Below are 18,912 nucleotides of genomic sequence, written 5' to 3'. Positions count from 1 at the left end.
TTTACAGTTCAGAGGTTTAGTCCATTATCATGGTGGGACATGGCAGTGTGCTGGTAGACACAGTACTGGAGAAGGAGCTGGGAGTTCTACATCTGTGATCCACAGACAACAGGAAGTGAGCTGAGGCACTGGGCATGGCTTGAGCATATATGAGACCTCAGAGTTCACCCCCACAGTGATACACTTCCTCCAACAAAGTCACACCTCCTAATAGTGCCACTCCCTGTGAGCTTATGGGGGGCAATTACATTCAAACTACCACAGATGTGTTAGCGTTCTGTTTGGGGATGTAGGTGGGTCTCTCCCAGTCTAGAACTTACTTTTTCTCTTAATCTGTCCCATGTGAGCATCCCCCACATGCTCATTACTTCATCATATGGAGACAGATGAGCAGACCATTGCTTTCCTGGTGCTCATAGAAGTAACCAGAATGCTCACACTTCCTTATGAAAAAGAAGTTCCTCTCATTTGTCAAACTCAAGTGTCTGAGGAAGGCTGCCTGGAGCTGTGTCAGGAAGGATCCTGAGGCCTGTCCATACCTTTGCTGTCAGTCTTCTTTTAAACAAACCACTAGTTCTCAAAGGAAGTGATCCTCTGTTCCTGCTGATCCCTTGAGGAGACCCTCCTTTCTGATGAAGGTACTTGTCCTTGAGACACCGAGAACATCACATGAGGGAGAAGACAATGGCCTTCACAGTCCAATAGCAACATCCTGTAAGCTTGATTGACATATGACAGAGAAGGGTCCATGAGTTGGGTTCCTTTTGTATGATCTCTCTTTAAAGGCAGAGGCTTCAACAAGGCACCCCATTTCAACCATGAGGATTAAGTACAGAAATATATAAACGTACAGAATCCCCCATGTCACACAAATATACAATGTCTAGTCTTTTCAAATTGTCCCCAGTGTCTCCAGGAGTCCCTGACTGGGTTGTAGCACATGTCTCATAGCAAGTCCTGCCTCTATCAGATGACACTGGCCATTTCCCTCCTTTTCTGTCTTCAGGAAACTCTCCCTAATTATTGCTAATATCCAAAGAAAGGAAATAGATGACCATGGTAATTGGACCAACCTCCGTGAGGAAAGACCTCTTACAGGCTCAGAATATGCCCTGCAAACATGCCCACAACTGTCTCAATTGAGCCTAGGACCTGACTGTGGCAGGAACGTTTGCCATGCATGAGTATGCAGGTGTCCCTGTCTTAGCTGAAGCCTCACCTAGTGTCCTGCTGCCACCTATTATTCTTACTTCTTAGGGTGCTTTCCACAGTCGCAGAGCAGCAGGACAAGGGCAAAGTCATCAGGTAAGACAAAGCTCTGAGGTTCACACTGAGAGCGGCTGTTACAGGGGCTGTCATGGTTAGGTGTGGCACAGATGATTAAAAGGATGCCATGGTTAGGTTGGTATGTGTGGCACAGATGATTAAAAAAGTCATAATCTTGACAGTGATTTGGAAGCTGAAGCAAGAGAACTATGGCTCTGAGGTCAGCCTGGGCCTTGTTTCCCAAATGGAAAACAATGAAACAAAACCCACTAATGTCTCTTCCCCAAATGTCATAACTAATGAGCTTATTCGTAAGAGACAATGATTCTGCACCTCCCCAGATGCCCTGCCTTCCTAGGCCTCAGTAAATAGAATAAACAGCTGTGATAATTCTTTAAAGGGTAAGAAAGGGCAAAACGTTAGAAACAGGCCTCAAGATGTCTCAGCTCCCTTCTAGGAGCTGTAGAACACAAAAGCAGCTCATGTTCATCCAATGTTACCCACCTGAGAAGCCACACTCTCCTCTTAGGGCGTCAGCACTTCCCAAGAAGAAATCATAGGGACAAGGAGAGCCTTGAGATGGGAAGCAAGAGTCTCTGCCTTTCCCCTGTTCATTCAGTGGGGCTATGTTATTACTTTCCCATGGCTGCCTTCAGGGATTCCCCTGAGCTCATGTTTCTAGGGAAAGTAACAACTCAAGTTGAGATGGTCTTGTGCTGTTCAGAAACTTGGGACAGAAACCACACAAACGACAAAGGTCTCAGGTGCTTGGATGGTGGGGTTTTGAGGCAGACAATCCGAGACACAGTTTAGTAGCTGGGGGACTCTGTTTGGTTTGGGTTGTACACACTACCTACCCCTCTTGTACGGATGCACTTGGCAGACCATCTCCTTTACCTGTGTGTACCATGCACACGCCCTCTCTTTAAACAGTGCATCAAGCTACACACATGGCCCTCTCTGTACAGTAGTGTAAGTTTCCCTACCTTAATAAAAAATCAAATTTAGACAGCTTCTATTTAAATGTATTCCCAATGTATCTGGTATAAATACTAGAAGGGCCCATCCATTCTGAACCAGTTTTGGGTACATGTTCAATAAGTCACACTGTGTCCTTCAAATGAACTTTTATTGGAGAATTATCTATTTACTATTTTATGCTTATGCATAATTGAACATGCAGATGATTAAAATCAGATGCATTATGGGAAGAACACGTGCAGTAGGAACATGAGTGTATGACCTAATCTATCAATCCAAAGGGAGAACCACTAAAATTATGCCCCTTAGTAACAAGCCCCTCTTCAGACCACATGAGAAAAGAACCCATGCTGTGACCCGGGGCCCTTGAGTACCCTCACTCATATGGCTGCTGTCAATCTTGACAGGACATCTTTTCTACTCTGTGCTACTATTTTACTCCCATAGAGGTCACCTTGGCATTTTTGTGCATCTTATGTGACCCCTTGTTTTTAATTCTTGGATAAGAGGCCAAGAACCAGAAATGCCCAGTCCAGACCCTGGCCAGGTTAAGAACTGGAAATGCCCGGTCCAGACCCTAGCCATCGTGACACTTTGGGTTATATGACTTTGCTGTTTCCTAGAATGCAACATGAAAAGTCTCATTAGCTCCTCTCTCCTGATCCTTGACTTCACAATTTTAAACTTTCATTTTTCAATGAAACAATAACCTCGCTTCCCCAAAGGCCAAACAAACACAGTTATTAACCTTTAACTGCTTTCCTGTGGCTTGATGCTCTTTCAGAAAACATATTACATATATATGTTATTTGACAAAAGACTCCCCTTTCCCATTTTTTTTGGGGGGGGAAGCATGGGTACTTTGAGGACCATCTAACCAATCTGAATTTTCATTCTGTATCCTTAACCAGGTATGGTGGTACATGCTTGTAACTCAGCACTGGGAAGCCTGAGGCAGATGACTTAAGAGCTTAAGACCTGCTTGGGCTACATAGTGAGACATCATTTCAAAACCAAAGCAAAGCAAACCAAACCAAATGCTTCTTAATTCCAGGAAGTTCAGGGTAGATAGAGTGTTAACAATGGGACAGGCCCATTTATTCACAACTGGAAAGGAACTATTCATACATGAAAAGGAAAGAGAGGAGAATAGAAAATGAAGCTGGAAGTGGTGGTGCATGCCTGAAATCCCAACACTCAGGAGGTGGAGGCAGGAGGATTAGGAGTTCAAGGTCATCCTTGACTACACAGGGAGCATGAGGCTTGCCTGGCTGTCCTTGACTACACAGGGAGCTTGAGGCTTGCCTGGCCTACACCGGATCCTGTCCTTAAGCTAGAACAAAACAAAAAGGGAAACATGAAGAGTGTTCTGAAAGCTTTCAGATAGACTTCATTCATAAAGAAAATGTAAGTGACATGTACAAAGATTCTATAGTGACACCCATTACTTCGTCTGCTGACTTTAAAGTGAGTAAAAATAAGAACAGGAAATGTAAATACTTTCTCTGGGTTCATCTAATGGGCAGAGAGATTCCACGAGAGTGGAGATGACGGCTCTTCATGTTTCTGCCACAGGACTGTCAGCCTGGTAGACTCCCTCCCTTCCCTTTTCATTTGCTCATGCTGTGGTCACATCGAATATAACACATATGTCACAAGTACCCTCACTCTCTCCCGTGTGGACTTTAGCCCTTGAGGCCAGATGGAATGACAGACTGTTGCAGCTGAGCCACCCTAGTGAGAGGCAGGGGAAAACTTGGGCAGATTCCATTAACAGCCCTGTGCCTGTGACTGTCACATCCTCACAGGAAGTGCCAGCAATGCCAACTCCTGAGGTGTGACAAATACACACCACTTTCCCAGTGATGGTGTTACACTCCCCTCAATCAAGACAGCCATCTTCTCTCAGGAAAATGACTGGGGCCCCTGAGCAAACCTGACATGTCCTTAACAGAGGTCACCAAGAGGTTGAAGCAAGGTGGCAATCAGAATCCTACACACAGCAGACAGGAATGTATGACCACTCTACCCTGAAGCCATCCTCCCCAGCTGACCATCATCTACGGGAGGGACTTGTGTACTGAGTCAGAGCTTGTGAGCCCTAGAGCCAAAGGAGACTATCCTCAGGGTCAAATTTGTCTGGCCCAGACAGGTGTGTGGATGTGTGCGCATGCATGCTCTTGCACAACCCGAATGGTTAAGGATCATTTCCTGTCATGCAGGAAACTCAGAAAGTTTCCATCTCTCATCAACTTTGTGTGTATCCTTGTTACTGTCTATGCATTTCAATTGGCTGCGGCTGTTACTCTCATCTCCCTTCATATCTGTATGGTACCCAGTTTCTGCATCACCTGTCCAGAGGTTAGAGCTTTGAGGTCAGCTCTATCTTCACTCGGAGCCATGATTTAGTATTCACTAAATCACTCACTAGCCATGTTGCCTCACTCTCCACCATTTCCTGCTGGGCTTAGGATCTACACTCTGCTAGAAATACAAGCTGATGATCATCTGTGGATGTCATTCAATTTTCAAACTCTGTGTGGTAAGACTGGTACTTGTTCTTGTAAGGACACTATTTCATTGCTAAAGCAGACACATCTTCTCCATCTTCACACTTATACCTCTAAGCTGGCTGGCACCTGGTTGTCTTTGGAGTAGCTTTTATAATTACTCAGGCAATAAATCAAGATTAAAAAAAACTGGATTCGATTCCTCTCATAATTTCATGGTGTTTCACAGATAGATTTGAACTAGTAAGTTAAGATGAATGGGATAATTTTGATGATTAGAGCAAGGATCATGAAGAAAATTTTCTCTTTTAATAGGTCTTTTAAGTGGATTCACTTCTTTAAATGGATCCAGTATGAACAATGTGAGATCAAGGTGAACTCTCAATGTCTTCAGTCTACACCCCTAATGGTACCATCTCTCTCTTCCTCAAAGGATGCTTCAGGCCTTGTAGACCACATGGTCTCCAGTGCACCTATTCCATTTGCCAAATGGTATGAAAACAAACACAGACAAAATGGAAATGAAATGTGTGATTGTGTTCCAGCAGAGCTCTCTTGACAAAGGCAGTATGGAGGAATGGATCTGGCACACAGGCTGTAATTTATGAGCTCCACATCAAAAGACCGGAAGACAACAAAGACTGGAAACTATCTCCTTGAAGCCTCAGCTATGGAGAGCAACCACAAAAACCATGGCAGCCTACTTGATGCCAATTATTTTGGTCCCCCAGTGCAAAACTAGGTGGATGATTGCTTATTTAATTATGGTGGTAGTTTCTAAACCTCATTAAGGAAGTGCCCCTGCTGGGTCCTTCACATTGGATTGAGAAGGCTGAGCATGGCCAAGTGACAAGGACCAACAGTGGTTGTGTGAGCCTTTCCCAATCCTATAGCCATAAGTGACAACCCAGGATGGAGAGCTGGGTTTGTATCCTTCATCACCCATGCACCATGCCTCTCACGTCCTAGCTTTTCTTGTTCGGCACAGTGTTTTGATCACTGGGTACTTTTACACTCACACTCTGTGTTGAGCGCCATCTCCCATGTGATGCACGGTCTTTGGTTCCTTACTTGTAGGTTGGCCCACAGGAAGATTAGCTACCTGGTGGCTCTGCAGTCAGATGAGAGCTGAAGGGGCGTGGCTGCAACTCCGAGCTCCTCCACTTGGGGCAGCTAAAGCACTGGGTTATGATTGGCTACCTTGCCTGTGAACTGGCCTTCCCATGATGACCTTGCTCCTCTAGCTGTGTCCTTTGCCTTCAGGACTTTGCTGTTGACAAAATGAAGGTGATGGCAAAGCACACAACATTCACCAGGTTTCCTCCTTGCGTCCAGTTGGCTTCTCTAATGGCGCATTTGAAAACTGTATATAAATGAAAAGTTTACTGTTCAGAAGTGTTTCACAGAGCCTTACAAACAGCTCAGTCCTGGATCATTCACACATTCAGGAACTACTCATGGGATGCATGATGCAAATTTACACTTTAACTAATGTCTAAAGCAATGTGAAGCTTCTAAAAAAGACTTTTTTGTTTGTATTCATGAGTGTGTGTGTGTGTGTGTGAATGTATACAAGAATGTCAGTGCCCAAGGAGACCAGAAGAGGATGTCATTCCCAGGAACTGGAGCTAGAGGTATGTTTAAGCCACCTGATGTAGGTGCTGGAACCGAACTCAGGACCTCTAGAAGAGCCCTAACCACTAATCTGCCTCTCCATCCCAGCTTTTATTATTATTATTATTATTATTATTATTATTATTATATAGTATTGGTTTGTTTTGACTGCAGCAAGAAGGCTTGTTGCATTCTTGCTCAGATGAAGTTATACACATTTACAGTTCCCTTTTGAGGACTGTCTGAGCGCAGCCCAGCACACTGCTCCTGAATCACGTGCTATGTGATGAGAACCAGATCTCATAGGCAATGGCCCTTGACGGGGCTGCTGATTCAGGACTGTGAACTGACAACGAAAGCAGAGGGACAGCAGGGACAGGTATATCTGGGGCGTGGCTGCCAGGCTGGGCTGCTGTGATACAGTGGGCTTTAGAACCAACCTGCCACTATGTTTCCATTAAGCAATGGCAGTGCTAACTAACCTAAGCAACAGCACAAGTGACCGGGCTTCTTGGCAAAGAATGTGCAGGTGGCAGGCTCATTGGTTCAGTCAAATCTGGGGAGGGCAGTGCCTGACGATGGTCACAGTGACATATTTGAAGGTGCAATGGACTGTTTTGGTATCTTCTAAGAGGGAACTTGGTGATTTATAATATGAAGATACACAAGAAAAGATCACAATAGACAAAAGAAGCGTAGAATTTATGGTAGGCAAATCTCTTTTCACTAGGCTGATTACCTGTCAATGCCCACAGTGCATCTGCCTGCCCAATTCCTTCCAAAAGAGCTAAAGAGCCTTTGCATTTTGAAAAAAAACTATTGTTTTAATGATTCAATGGGCAGAGATCATCAAATTTTCATGATCACATTTCCTAAAATAGAAGTGTGCTCACTTAGACTTCAAAGAATTTGCTTTGGAGGATCATGGGGAAAGCAATTTCCAATCATTTTTATCTTTGGATGCCTTTCTATTTCTCTTGTTTATATTTTTCTAAACATTGCTATTTAGTTTGGCATACATACTTTCAAGGTTATTAAAATCCTGGCATTCTAAGAGGAATGAAATGAACATAATGAAGACAGATAAAATGAATTGCTCCTATTAGCATTTTGTGTGATATTTAAGTCTTTTGCCAGGGAACAAAAATGTACAGGGATACATGAGAAACAACTTAGGTGCCAAATCTCAGCTGTACCCAGTTCTGCCACTTAGACATTCAGGGATATGTGCAAGCTCTGTTGTGGGAGCTGGAAAAATCACATTCCATTAAACTCCAAATCCAGATTTGGGGAGTGATGGAGAAAGAAAGGGCACTGTACATCCCATGATAGAGACAGGAAATGCCCTCCCCCAAACCTCCAGTGAAGAATTCTGTTTATTTGTTTGTTTTTTTTTTTGATACAAAAATCCCACTATGTAACCTTGACTGTTCTGGAACTTGCTAAGAAGACCAGGCTGGCCTCAAACTCACAGAGATTGTCTTAAAGGTATGTACCACCCAATCTGGCCAATAATAAAATTTTATTTTGAGACAGGGTTCTCTGTATCCCTGGATGTCCTGGAACTCACTCTGTAGACCAGACTGTTCTCTAACTCACAGAGATCTGCCTGTCTCTGCCTCTGGAGTGCTGGGATTAAAGGTTCATGCTACCACCACCAGCTAAATCATTCTTAATACATACAAACGATTAGGTATTACTTATCCTTTAGGAGACAGAGTCACTAGAATGGGTCCAGCCAAATGAAGGTACCAGCTGAAGAATCCTTTAAAGACCTTCTTGTCTTTAAATGTATTCTCATGCTTTTTTCCCCCTGTAGTGTTGGGGATTGAACCCAAGGCTTTGGGCATTTGAGACTTTGGGCTTTTGAGGTATCCACCCTATTAGTAAACTGAACACTTGGCTCTGACCTTCATGGTGCTTTTAAAAATTATTTTTAGTTATGTGTGTATGTGAGGGTATGTGCACATGACTATAGGTGTCCATCTGTAGAGGTCAGAGGTACCTACAGGTAGTTGTGAACTGCTTAATGTAGGTGCTGGGAATTGAACTTGGTCCTCTGTAAGAGCACCAAGTGCTCTGAGATATCTATCTGGCTCTCCCTTCATGACAGTTAATGCCTTACTCGTCTGGGATGACCCTCTAGAAATCTACTCGAGATGTTATTCACTTACACATTTAATTTACATGTTTCAACTAAGTAGGATCAAAGAGGTAAAGGCACTCATGAAAAATTACACTATAAAGAGTACAAGGAATTTTTTTAAGCAGGCCTTTTGATTACAAAAATATTTCTTTTTTCCTTCCTTTATTCCTTCATTCCTTCCTTTCCTTTTGAGACTTGGCTCATGTAGCCCAGGTTACCCTCACATTTACTCTGTAGCTGAGGCTGGCCTTGAACTTTTGACCTTCTTGCTTCTACCTCCCAAGTACAGGGATCATAGGTATATGTCGCCACACTTGACTTGGACATATTTCTTAAGGATTTAATCTAAAACTTCTATTTTAAGACACATATTTTGTTTCCTGAGATCAACTTTCTTGTTTTTTTTATATTGAGAAAAGCAACTAAGAAATGTGATTTGTCATGCATTCTATCAAATAACTAGCCTGTTTCCAGTGAGAAGCAAATGCCTCTCTTCCTCACTTCCTCACACTGTGCGTTTGTGCGTGTGCGTGTGCGTGCATTTGTGTGTGTGTGTGTGTGTGTGTGTGTGTGTGACTGAACCCAAGGCTGTTGAACCCAGGGCTATGCTCATGTTATGGAAGCATTCTACCACTGGACTACATGTCTAGCACCCTTTTGCTTTGAGGGATATTAATTTACAACATTTGATAGAGTCTAGGACCTTGTCTTCAAACCCTAGTTCACAGATTATTACTACTGTGTGAACTAGGTCAGAAGCATGGCCTATATGAGCCTTGGTTTATCTGGCAAATGAAAGGTTTTAGACACAGTAGCAAGCACTAGTTTTAAAATGCTGTAATCCTATCATTTCATCAGATACTGAAGAAGCCATCATAAATTTACCAGTAGTCTTACAATGCAAAGGTGCCGGCTTACAGAGGCAAACTTTCAGAAGGAGCTGGTCTGAAGGCTTCAAAGAGGTGTCTAACAGGGCTGCATTGCACGCATTGACAGTCTCAGCACTTGGGAGGTGGAGGCACCAGGGTCTTGAGTTCTAGACCAGCCTGGAAAGTCAGCCTTGATAAGAGCCAATAGAACAGAGGTTTAAAGACCAGTTCTGGCTCCAAAGCCCTGGACCAGCCTTTCCACTGTCATTATTTCCCTCCTGCAACCAGGTGTTTTGGAATCAGCTTGTTAAAATGCACGTTTCTGACCTGCCTTTGCATTTCTGATTCTAAGTTTTGGGTAAGCCCAAGATTGTCCATTTCTAGTAAGTTTTCAGGGAATGCTGCCGTCACTGGTTCAATGACCATGCTTCAAGGAGCATGACACTGGACATCTTGCACTACACTTAACTTAGCCCTACTGTCAGGGCTCCAGGGCTTCCTGTTTGTTAAGGACAGCGTGATTTGATATACTACAAAGCTCAGTAAAGCACTGGAGGAAACACACTCCTCTATTTTCTTTTGTTCCGTCTTGTTCCTCTTTCTTGAACTCCCCCATCTGACAGGGTACCTACTAAGTCACAGGTGCTTGGGAGGGAGATTGTAGCTGCCAATTTTCCCTAACAGAGAAACCAGAAAACAGGGGACCTCTGGGTTGGGAGGTGCTTTTCTTCATCCTGGATGGTGTCTAAGATCCATCAGTCCAATTTCCTCACATATAAAGTGAGAGTTCTGGTGTCAGCCATCTTACTGAGCCATGATATGGAAGATCAGAGGAGATACTGCTCGGAGCACATTGGTGCAACAGCAAAAGGTTTCCAAACCATCCATCTCCAGAACCAGGGCCCCAAGAGTTATCTCTGCTTGTAGGTTGACCCTGCTTTCATTTAGCCAAGTAGTTGGAGGGTCAGAGGCTTCCCCTTCTGCTATGAGCTAAGGTGGAGAATAAAAAAAAAAAAGATCAGCTCAACAATGCTTGGGAGAAACACAGACTTGAGAGCTGACAAGGGGCTACAATGGGCCAGTCTCAGAAGATTCCCTTTAACCCAACTCCAGAGAAACCTTGAAAAAGTGACTAGAAAAGCAGCCCGGAGGTGCCTACTAGTCCATTTGATCTGCAGTCAAATGTAGCTGTGTCCCCTTCAACCTGTGCACCACATGTTGGAAATGTGGCTGGGATAACCCATCATAAGAACAAAAGCAGTAAAACCGAAGAGCAGAAGACACACACTCCCCAGGGATGGCCCTTTCCTTCTGAAAACCTCTTGCAGTTTTAAAACACAGCTCAGTCTGTTCTCACTGCTCAGAGACAGCCCATCTGCCCCACACACTTACTGCATCACTGAAAAATGCTCTGGGGCAGCTGTGGGGCACAGCTGCAGAGCTCCAGTGCTAGACAGAGATGTGGCTTTGTTCCCCGCCATCCTGGGTGTGGCTTGCAGGCTGACTCTCCTCCTCCAGAGAGAGTCACACAGACACAGGCACAGACACATTTGCAAATGTGTGCGCACATGTGCATGTTTACACAGGCAAGAGTCCATCCTACCAACAGCCACCAGATCGGTCTTTACCATGTGTTCCTCAATGAGAAGCTGTGGGGAGAGGGAAAGAGAACATAGCATCCCCACGTGGCTTTGGGGTGTTCACCCATCGTGGGTCCTGAGATAGGAGTCACCCAGATCTCCATGCCAGAACCTGTATGCGCTGACTGGTTTTTGTCATCTTGATACAAACGAGAGTCACTAGGAAGTAGGAATCTTGACTGAGGAATGCCTTCATTAGATTGGCCTCTGTGCATATCTTTTGGGGTATTTTTTGATAAAAGATTAATATGGGAAGGACCAGTCCTGGGCAGGTGGCCCTGGCTTATATAAGAAAGAAACTTGAGCAAGCCATGAGTAGCAAGTCAGTAAGCAGTGTTTCTCCATGGCTTCTGCATCAGCTCCTGCCACCAGATTCCTGCCTCAAGCTCTTATCCTGGCTTCCCTAGTCAATGTACTGTTACACCTGGAATTGTAAGATGAAATAAACCCTTTCCTCCCCAAGTTGGTTTTGATCAGTTTTTTATTATGCCAATGGAAAACAAACTAGGATATTGTACATGTGTGCTTTCGCCCTCGCCCAAAGTGCTCTGATCATATCTTTCTTTAGGGTAGCTTTCTCACTTTTCATTGCACAATAATGAGAAGAAACTAGTGGGCATGTGGCTACAACCCAAGGAGATATGAGCATCCTTTAGGGATGTCACCTTTCTTGAGGAGCTTACAAAAATGACTCTCCACTTTGTGCAGTAAGTTCATGAAAGGTGTGGATGATCTAAAATAAGCTTCCCTCCTCAAAGTGTGTGTGCTTTAAAGATTTGTTTATTTTAAGTCTGTTTTGCCTGCATATATACATATACATATATATGCTTATATGGTGTGTGTGTGTGTGTACTCACACTACATGCATGCAGTGCCCATGGAGGCCAGAAGAAGGTACCAGAGACTTGAAACTGGAGTTATGGAAGGTTGTGACTTGCCATGTGGGTGCTGGGAACTGAATCATGGTCATTTACAAGAGTAGCCAATGCTCTTAACACCGAGTCATCTCTCAGTGAGGTCCATGTATTGCTAATGAAAATGCGGCACAAAAAAGCCCTGCACTCAAGTCAAGCTCACCCCTCATGAAGAGTCAGTCAGCTTGGTGACTGGCTTCTTAGGCTCATAAGAGGTCTCAGAATCCATGGGCGTGTCTACCGAGTCTAAGCTAGTCCCATGCAGTGCACCCTACACAAGCCAGTCCCACCCAGGCTATGTGGGTCTAAAGAGAGGCATACCAGCTCTTCTCCCTTGCTCCTAAAAGCATGCCCTCTTTCATGCCACCTCCGCAGTCAAAACAGCCATGACAAGGGTGATGATGATGATGACAGCGATGAGGAGGGAGCAAAGATGAATGATCCGGGTTGACAACAAAATAACCGTGACTCAAGAGTCTATTGTCCTTCCTTCTTCCTCCCAAGTGGGACTCACAGGAACCCCAAGTAAATTCAAGCTGAATTGAATTCATAGAACCTCTGATTGGTAATCCTATTTTTAGAAAGTGTTTCTGCCACAGAAGAAATTATTTAGCCTGAGGTGATACTAGCTCACACCTAGCTTTTATCCGTAGGCCCCAGGTAACACATTGTTTGCCACTTTGGAGGTGGGTGCTGGAGTGTAGGGCTTGTAGCATAAATATTACCAAACAATGAATGTTGCATTTAGAAGTTGGGATTGCTGTATTTTATTGCCTGGGATATTAAAAAATGAGTTTCAATTTTCTCCCTTGAATACTGCATTATGACTTAAAGGCATCCCTCAGTACACATTATTTTATATGCTGTTTATTGTGATGATATGGCACTGTTTGGAGCATGAACTGAATCTCAGACGCCTTTTAGATAGGATATTATTCAATCTTAAATAGGAGGGAAACTGCAAGGCTTCATGGGGGAAGATCAGACAACTGTTTTTCCAGTTCCATATCCGGTTTGCCAGGCCCCTTTGCAAACACAAAGAAGATAGCTCCTTGGGTCACGACAGTGAGCCATCATAAAGTGGATAACAGAGAGAAATGGACTTTTAAAACAGGGTGCTATGTCTGGTCCAGCCCTTGGTGCTTCGTGCTCATTTCCATGGCTTCAGTAGAGATTTAAGCTGTCACAATTGGGAACTGCTTTAACTTGAGCTCCTAATTCCTGAACTGGTGAATGGTAAGGATCAGAGAGCAGTGTGGCTTTGTCAGCCAATGCCTTGGTCTAACCCACATGCCTCCAGTTGGCAAGTGTCACTGCTCTGAGACCTGCCTGACTAAGTCCCTGAAGTACAGCAAGTTAGGAACAATATTGTCTTCAGGAATGTGGAATGAAATTCTCAGGATTGCTTTTAACAAGAAAGAAATTCTAGTCAGTCTGAATCCTTCACATGTTAACTTTAAGTTGCTACAGATGCACACATGAACATGCTCATGCCTGCATTCCTGACACAGGCTATTCCTGTGTAGCTACCATCAACTTGGTAGTGCATTCAGAGGCCTCATGGATACTCTGCAAATAGGATAGATTGTAGCAGCCAGGCCCAAGATTGAATCCAGGTGGTCCAGGGCTGAGATGGGGGTCTTGGACTAAGTTCAATCTACAGGAATGTCATTTGGTATATAAACAGCCATGATTTGGATAAACATCTGCCACTGGCCATTGCTAAAGATTTGATCCCTCTTGGGTGCTTTTGTTCGAAATACTGAAAGGTACTGGCACCTCTGAGAGGCAGGTCTTAGTGGGAAGTTCTTAGGTCAGCTAAGGTGTGGCTTTAAAGAGAACTTTGGGACAATTCGTTTCTCCCTTGCGTGGCTGCCATGAGGGGAGAAGCTTCACTTTCTCATTGCTTCCTGCCATGATGTGCCTTCCACAGCCTGCTCCCTTCCATGGTGAGCTGCCTTGCCACAGAGCCAATGCTCCCAGGCCAACTGATCTCAGTTTGAAAACCCAAAACTTGCGAGTCAAAACAAATCTTTTGTCATTTTATTATCTCAGTTTTTTTATATAGTAGCGGAAAACTGACTAAAACCTGGCATTTTTATTTTAACAGTTCACATTTTTCTTTCAGAAGAGACAACAAATGGCCTTTCATTTCTCCAATACAACAGGAGGCTTCATCTCAATAGTGATGGCTCCTTAATGTAAGGGTTTTTTATCCCACCCTTGATCCCAAGTCTCCGGCTGACAGTCTTGTAACTGCCTGCTTCCCTTCTGTACAATGTCTCTCTGTCCTCACATGTACTTGAGGTCATGGTCCCTCTTCTAGAGACATTTTATGGTTCCCTAAGTATCCCCGAGATGAATTCTGTATTCTACCAACTTATCTGTTGAAATCCTAACCTTCAGAACCTTTGAGAATGGAGCCAAGATATTGTATAGAGGGAACTAATTCTGAATGAGACTATTAGGGTGGGTTCTAGTCCAGTACAACCGCTGTCCTTTTACAGATGACAGCGCACCTAGGGAGAATGCCATGTGAAACTGAAGGAAGAGATGGCTACAAAAACAGAGTCAAGGAACTGCCCCAAATTTCCAGCACACCAGTGGATGTGGGGTTGAGGATGGGAGAGGTGAGTATTACAACCTGCAGAGCCATGGGCTGCCTTACCCTGCAGAGCCATGGGCTGCCTTACCCTGCAGAGCCATGGGCTGCCTTACCCTGCAGAGCCATGGGCTGCCTTACCCTGCAGATGGAGTCAGTCCAACATCTTGCTCTCAGAGTTAGGGACAATATGTTTCTATTGTGTAGACTATTTAACTGGTGACACCTTGTTATAGCATCTCCAGCAAACAAATGCTCCAGATGGCTAAAATTGAGTCAGCATCTTCCTTTGATCACAGGAAAGATAAATAGGCACAGGTGTCTAACATGGGCAATCTTCAGTGTAGGGAAAGGCTCCCACAAGGAAAAGTCCCCTTCCAAACTCAAACACCCCCCACATTCCTAGAGCTTCTAACACAGCTGTGTCAAGTTACTAACACAGCCTCTGTCTACTGTAGCTTTGGTGGGTGCTGAAAAACTTCTGGTCAACCCTGAAGGAAAAGAAGCTGACAGTTGATTCTTGAATGGGTGATGGTAGTTTTAGTTGTGAAACAATTGCATTTATTGTGTGTGTGTGTGGGGGGGTGAGGGGCATGCCATGGTATGCAAGAGGAGATCAGAAGGCAATATGTGGGGCGTCAGCTCTCTCCTTCAACAATGTGGGTCTTTGAGATTGGACTCAGGTTGTCAAACTTGGCGATAATCACCTTCATGTACTGAGCCATTCCACGGGCCTGAAGGAGGTATTTTAACAGAGAAGAGAGAAGGAGGTTGCTTTAACTCTCATCTACTGCCAAGCTGGACATGGAGTAGAGGCTCCTGTGCCTACTGTGAGGCACCTTCTGCTTTTTGACTCTTCACGGGTTTTTCTCCCTTATCTGATCCAAATGGCACAGAAAACCATGGGAGACGCTAAGTCTGTGGATCTTCTGTTGGCAATGCTGGAATGCTGGCAGTCCTCCAAGGGCCTGGGGTCACTGGCTTTTTGTGGATGGAGTCATCTCATGTTTCAGTGTTTTAGCTCCTTTGTTCCTGACAACCCCATTGGCAGTGGTCCTGCAAACAGTCACTTCACCAATCAATCAGCACCCCAAACTAGAAGGGAAGAAACATGCTATTCCTTCCTCAGGAGGCCACTCTGACAGGGCACCCTACCTATGAACTTTGAGGAGCATGGCACCATGTCTCATTTTTTTTAATGATCATGTTCTTGAAGTATTAAATTAGATCGGAAATAAAAGAAATTGATCCATGTGGAATATCACGTCAGGGAAAAGATGAAAGAAAGCTGACTCCAGAAGAAAACAAGACACCTAAGAGTCCAAGTCAAGGTGACCCCTCCTTAGGGATCAAGTTCAAAGCTCCCTGGAAGATACCCAGAGAGGATGTAGCATGGATTTGCACAGTCGGTTTGGTCTTGGTCGGAGTGAGGGGATGTCCTGAGGTCTCTCTATTTCCCTTGACTAGGGGCTACTGGGGAGAAAAGTGTTGCTCACATGGCTTGGACAAGGGACCCATAGACTAATGGACCTTAAGCATTCTCATCAGTAAGAATCTCAGCATGCCCCTCACATGTACCATTTATGTATATGTATGTATGTATGTATGTATGTATAAATGTATGTATTTATGTATCTGCCTACCTACCTGTTTAGACAAGATCAAATGTAGTATAGCTTGGCTTTGAACTTGCTTTGTAGTCAAGGACGACACTTTGAACTTCTGGTCCTCCTGCCTCCATGCCTCCATCTCCTAAGAGCTGGGATTCCAAGTGTGTACCACCATTCATGACTGTGTGCTATCAGTTTATGGTTAATACATAAATAAACAAACAGGAACTACTTCATGAATGTGCCAAGCATATTATAATGAGGTGTAGATAAAGAAATTAAAATGAAAGAAATAATGAAAGTATCCTGTCCCATGCCCGGGGACAGACTTATTCCCTCCTGCACTTGTTGCGCTATCCTGGAATCCTGAGTCTGTAGGCATAAGCAACAGCAACAATGCATACCCTCTCGTTCATGCTCCCATCGCTAACTAGGGCACTCTCCAACCATGGCTGACTGAAGCGGCCATTTGTTATAAAAAGAACCCTGATGATTTCTCGACTGAGTCAGGAATGTCTGCTCCAAAGCACCCACAAGGCAGTGCTAATGAAAGTTGGCTGGTGACTTTCCTCAGCACTGTGACAAAATATCTTACAGAAGGAACTAAGGGGAGGGAGCTTTCACTGGCTCCCAGTTGCAGGTAGGGAAGCACCACTGAGGTCATGGCAGAGTGGCCCCATGGTGGGATTCCTTCCATCTCGGTGGAGCAGGAAGCAGAGATCTCTAACTAGAAGGAGGCTATGACCTCAGCAACCCATTCGCCCCAGTTAGGCCCCACCCACTCGAAGGCTTCTGCAGCCTTCCTAAACAGCACATCACCTGGAGATCGAGTATTCAAACACTCACATCTGTAGTGGATACTTTACACTCAAACCTTAACCAAAGAATAATCATCATGCTTTTTAGGTAGAAACCCAACTTTCATGCTGTCCCTCACTCCCACTCCAGGACTATTCTTGGAGTGTTGTACTTTTTTCCCTTATGCTACTAAAACCATCAGGCTAAAATATAGCTTTCTTTCTTGCTCATCTTCAGTGGGCTCTCATGGACTCCCAGTAGTATTTATGTCTTGGAAAGGAAGAAGGATTGGAAGAAGGAGAATTTCTTGGACAAAGGTTTGAACACATAACTTTTCCAAACATGGACAGCCATGTCTCTTCCCCTTCTGAGTTTTATGTCCATGGCTGCCAGAGTATTATGATGGTGGGATATACGTGTGTGTTCTGCATGAGAGGCTGGGCGCATTTTCCCTTTGGGAAGATGATTGCACACGCGCATTTAGATGCACGCACACACACACACACACACACACACGCACACACACACAGAGGTAGTAAGAGCAAGTGCACAAGGAGATGTACGTGTGTGTGTGTTCTGATAATTTTGTTCTCCACATATGAATACTGTGTTATACAGTACCAAATCAAATCAGTGTTGACTATTTCACACAACCTGAATAATTACCACAACACCTTCCAGTAAGGAACCAAGTTAATTATGAGAAAGAAGCTATATATAGTAATATGCAGTAATAGAAAAGAAATAGAAAACTAAGACAGTAAGTGAGGTTTTCTAAGCCCAATGTCCTCAACTGTAAATTGAGCATTAACATGCCTCTCTTATAGGAAATTCAAAGAAAAAATGATTTAATATATGTAATGTGAACTGCTTAGAAGCATGCCCAAATGGCAAATGTTCAATATATGCTACCTAATAACATGTAAACTTAGATTTGGATGACAAACCTACATAAGAATTTAAGATATTACTACAACACAAAGCTATGCTATGCCTTTAATAACTATACATACAACATCCATAACCATACGTACAACATTCAAGAAGCATCCCAGAGTAGCAATGAGATATCATTACCAAATACTTGACTACATAATAGTGTGCTTGACTGTTTTCATAGTTAACCAAACCACAACTCATTTACATACAGTCCTAACCCTTGAATCAAGTGAAATGTTCAAGATTTGGTTTAGTGAAGGGGAGAGACTACAAGTAATCATAGGGACAAACTAAGATGCTATCCACTGATTTTGTATGTAGTAAGTTGCTAAGAGACACCAAGAAACAGGCTGGAGATGGAGGCTGAAGACTTCTACAGGAGCCACAGAGCCTGTCCTGGGCTCAGAAGGGCAGGGGTGCTGCTTTCCTACCTGGTGAGCTTGGTGCCGATCTGCTGTCTGAGCTCCAGCCGCTCCTCATCTGTCTGTCTGGGAAGGATGTTCTTCTCTTCTAGCTCTCGCTTTGAGGGCCTGTTGCTGAGTTTGATAGCTAAGGAGTCCTTCCTGCAGACCTTCATGGCCAGAGAGCCTGTAGGAGGGAGAAGTTAGTCACTTAACAGAGACACCATCTGGCTGGATGTCAAAGAGGTCAACCATGAGTAAGCTAGGAAACAGAAGGTAGGAAGACAGATGCAAAGGGCTTAATACCCAAGAACATTAAAGTCCGAGTCCCTAGCACTGCCGCCATTGTCACACTGTAGACACCTTACACAGTGTGGGACATATTGCGTGGTAAGGGGAGCCTCTGACTGGATCTCTCCCTTAGAAATCCCCAGCATGTGGCAACATCACAAAGGAGGACAAGACCTGCTGTGCAGTGCCATAGAGAGAAGAGAAGCAGGGAGGACAGAGGTCTCAACAGCTAGGAAAGACTTCACAGAAGAGGGCTGCTGCCAGGAGAGAGGACACTCCCGCAGGGGACAGGCTTGTGGGAATCCACACCTGCATATGTTCAGTGGTGACA

General features: G+C 44.3%; 1 protein-coding gene across 10 annotated transcripts in view; it reads right to left on the bottom strand.

The window, feature by feature from the left end:
- Window positions 1-18,912, bottom strand: part of Phactr1 (phosphatase and actin regulator 1) — a 463,994-nt gene that overhangs the window by 28,534 nt on the left and 416,548 nt on the right. For all 10 annotated transcript variants that reach the window (XM_013110659.3, XM_013110663.3, XM_013110665.3 and 7 more), the window contains one exon: window positions 18,321-18,477. In XM_013110659.3, coding sequence (XP_012966113.1) covers window positions 18,321-18,477 — 157 coding nt within the window. The remainder of the gene's footprint in view (window positions 1-18,320; window positions 18,478-18,912) is intronic.

This window comes from Mesocricetus auratus, unplaced genomic scaffold (genome assembly GCF_017639785.1).
Source record: "Mesocricetus auratus isolate SY011 unplaced genomic scaffold, BCM_Maur_2.0 Super-Scaffold_100013, whole genome shotgun sequence".
NCBI classification, from domain to species: Eukaryota; Metazoa; Chordata; class Mammalia; order Rodentia; family Cricetidae; genus Mesocricetus; species Mesocricetus auratus.
Note: the sequence above shows the minus strand (reverse complement) of the source record. Positions and strands in the feature narration are given on the sequence as shown.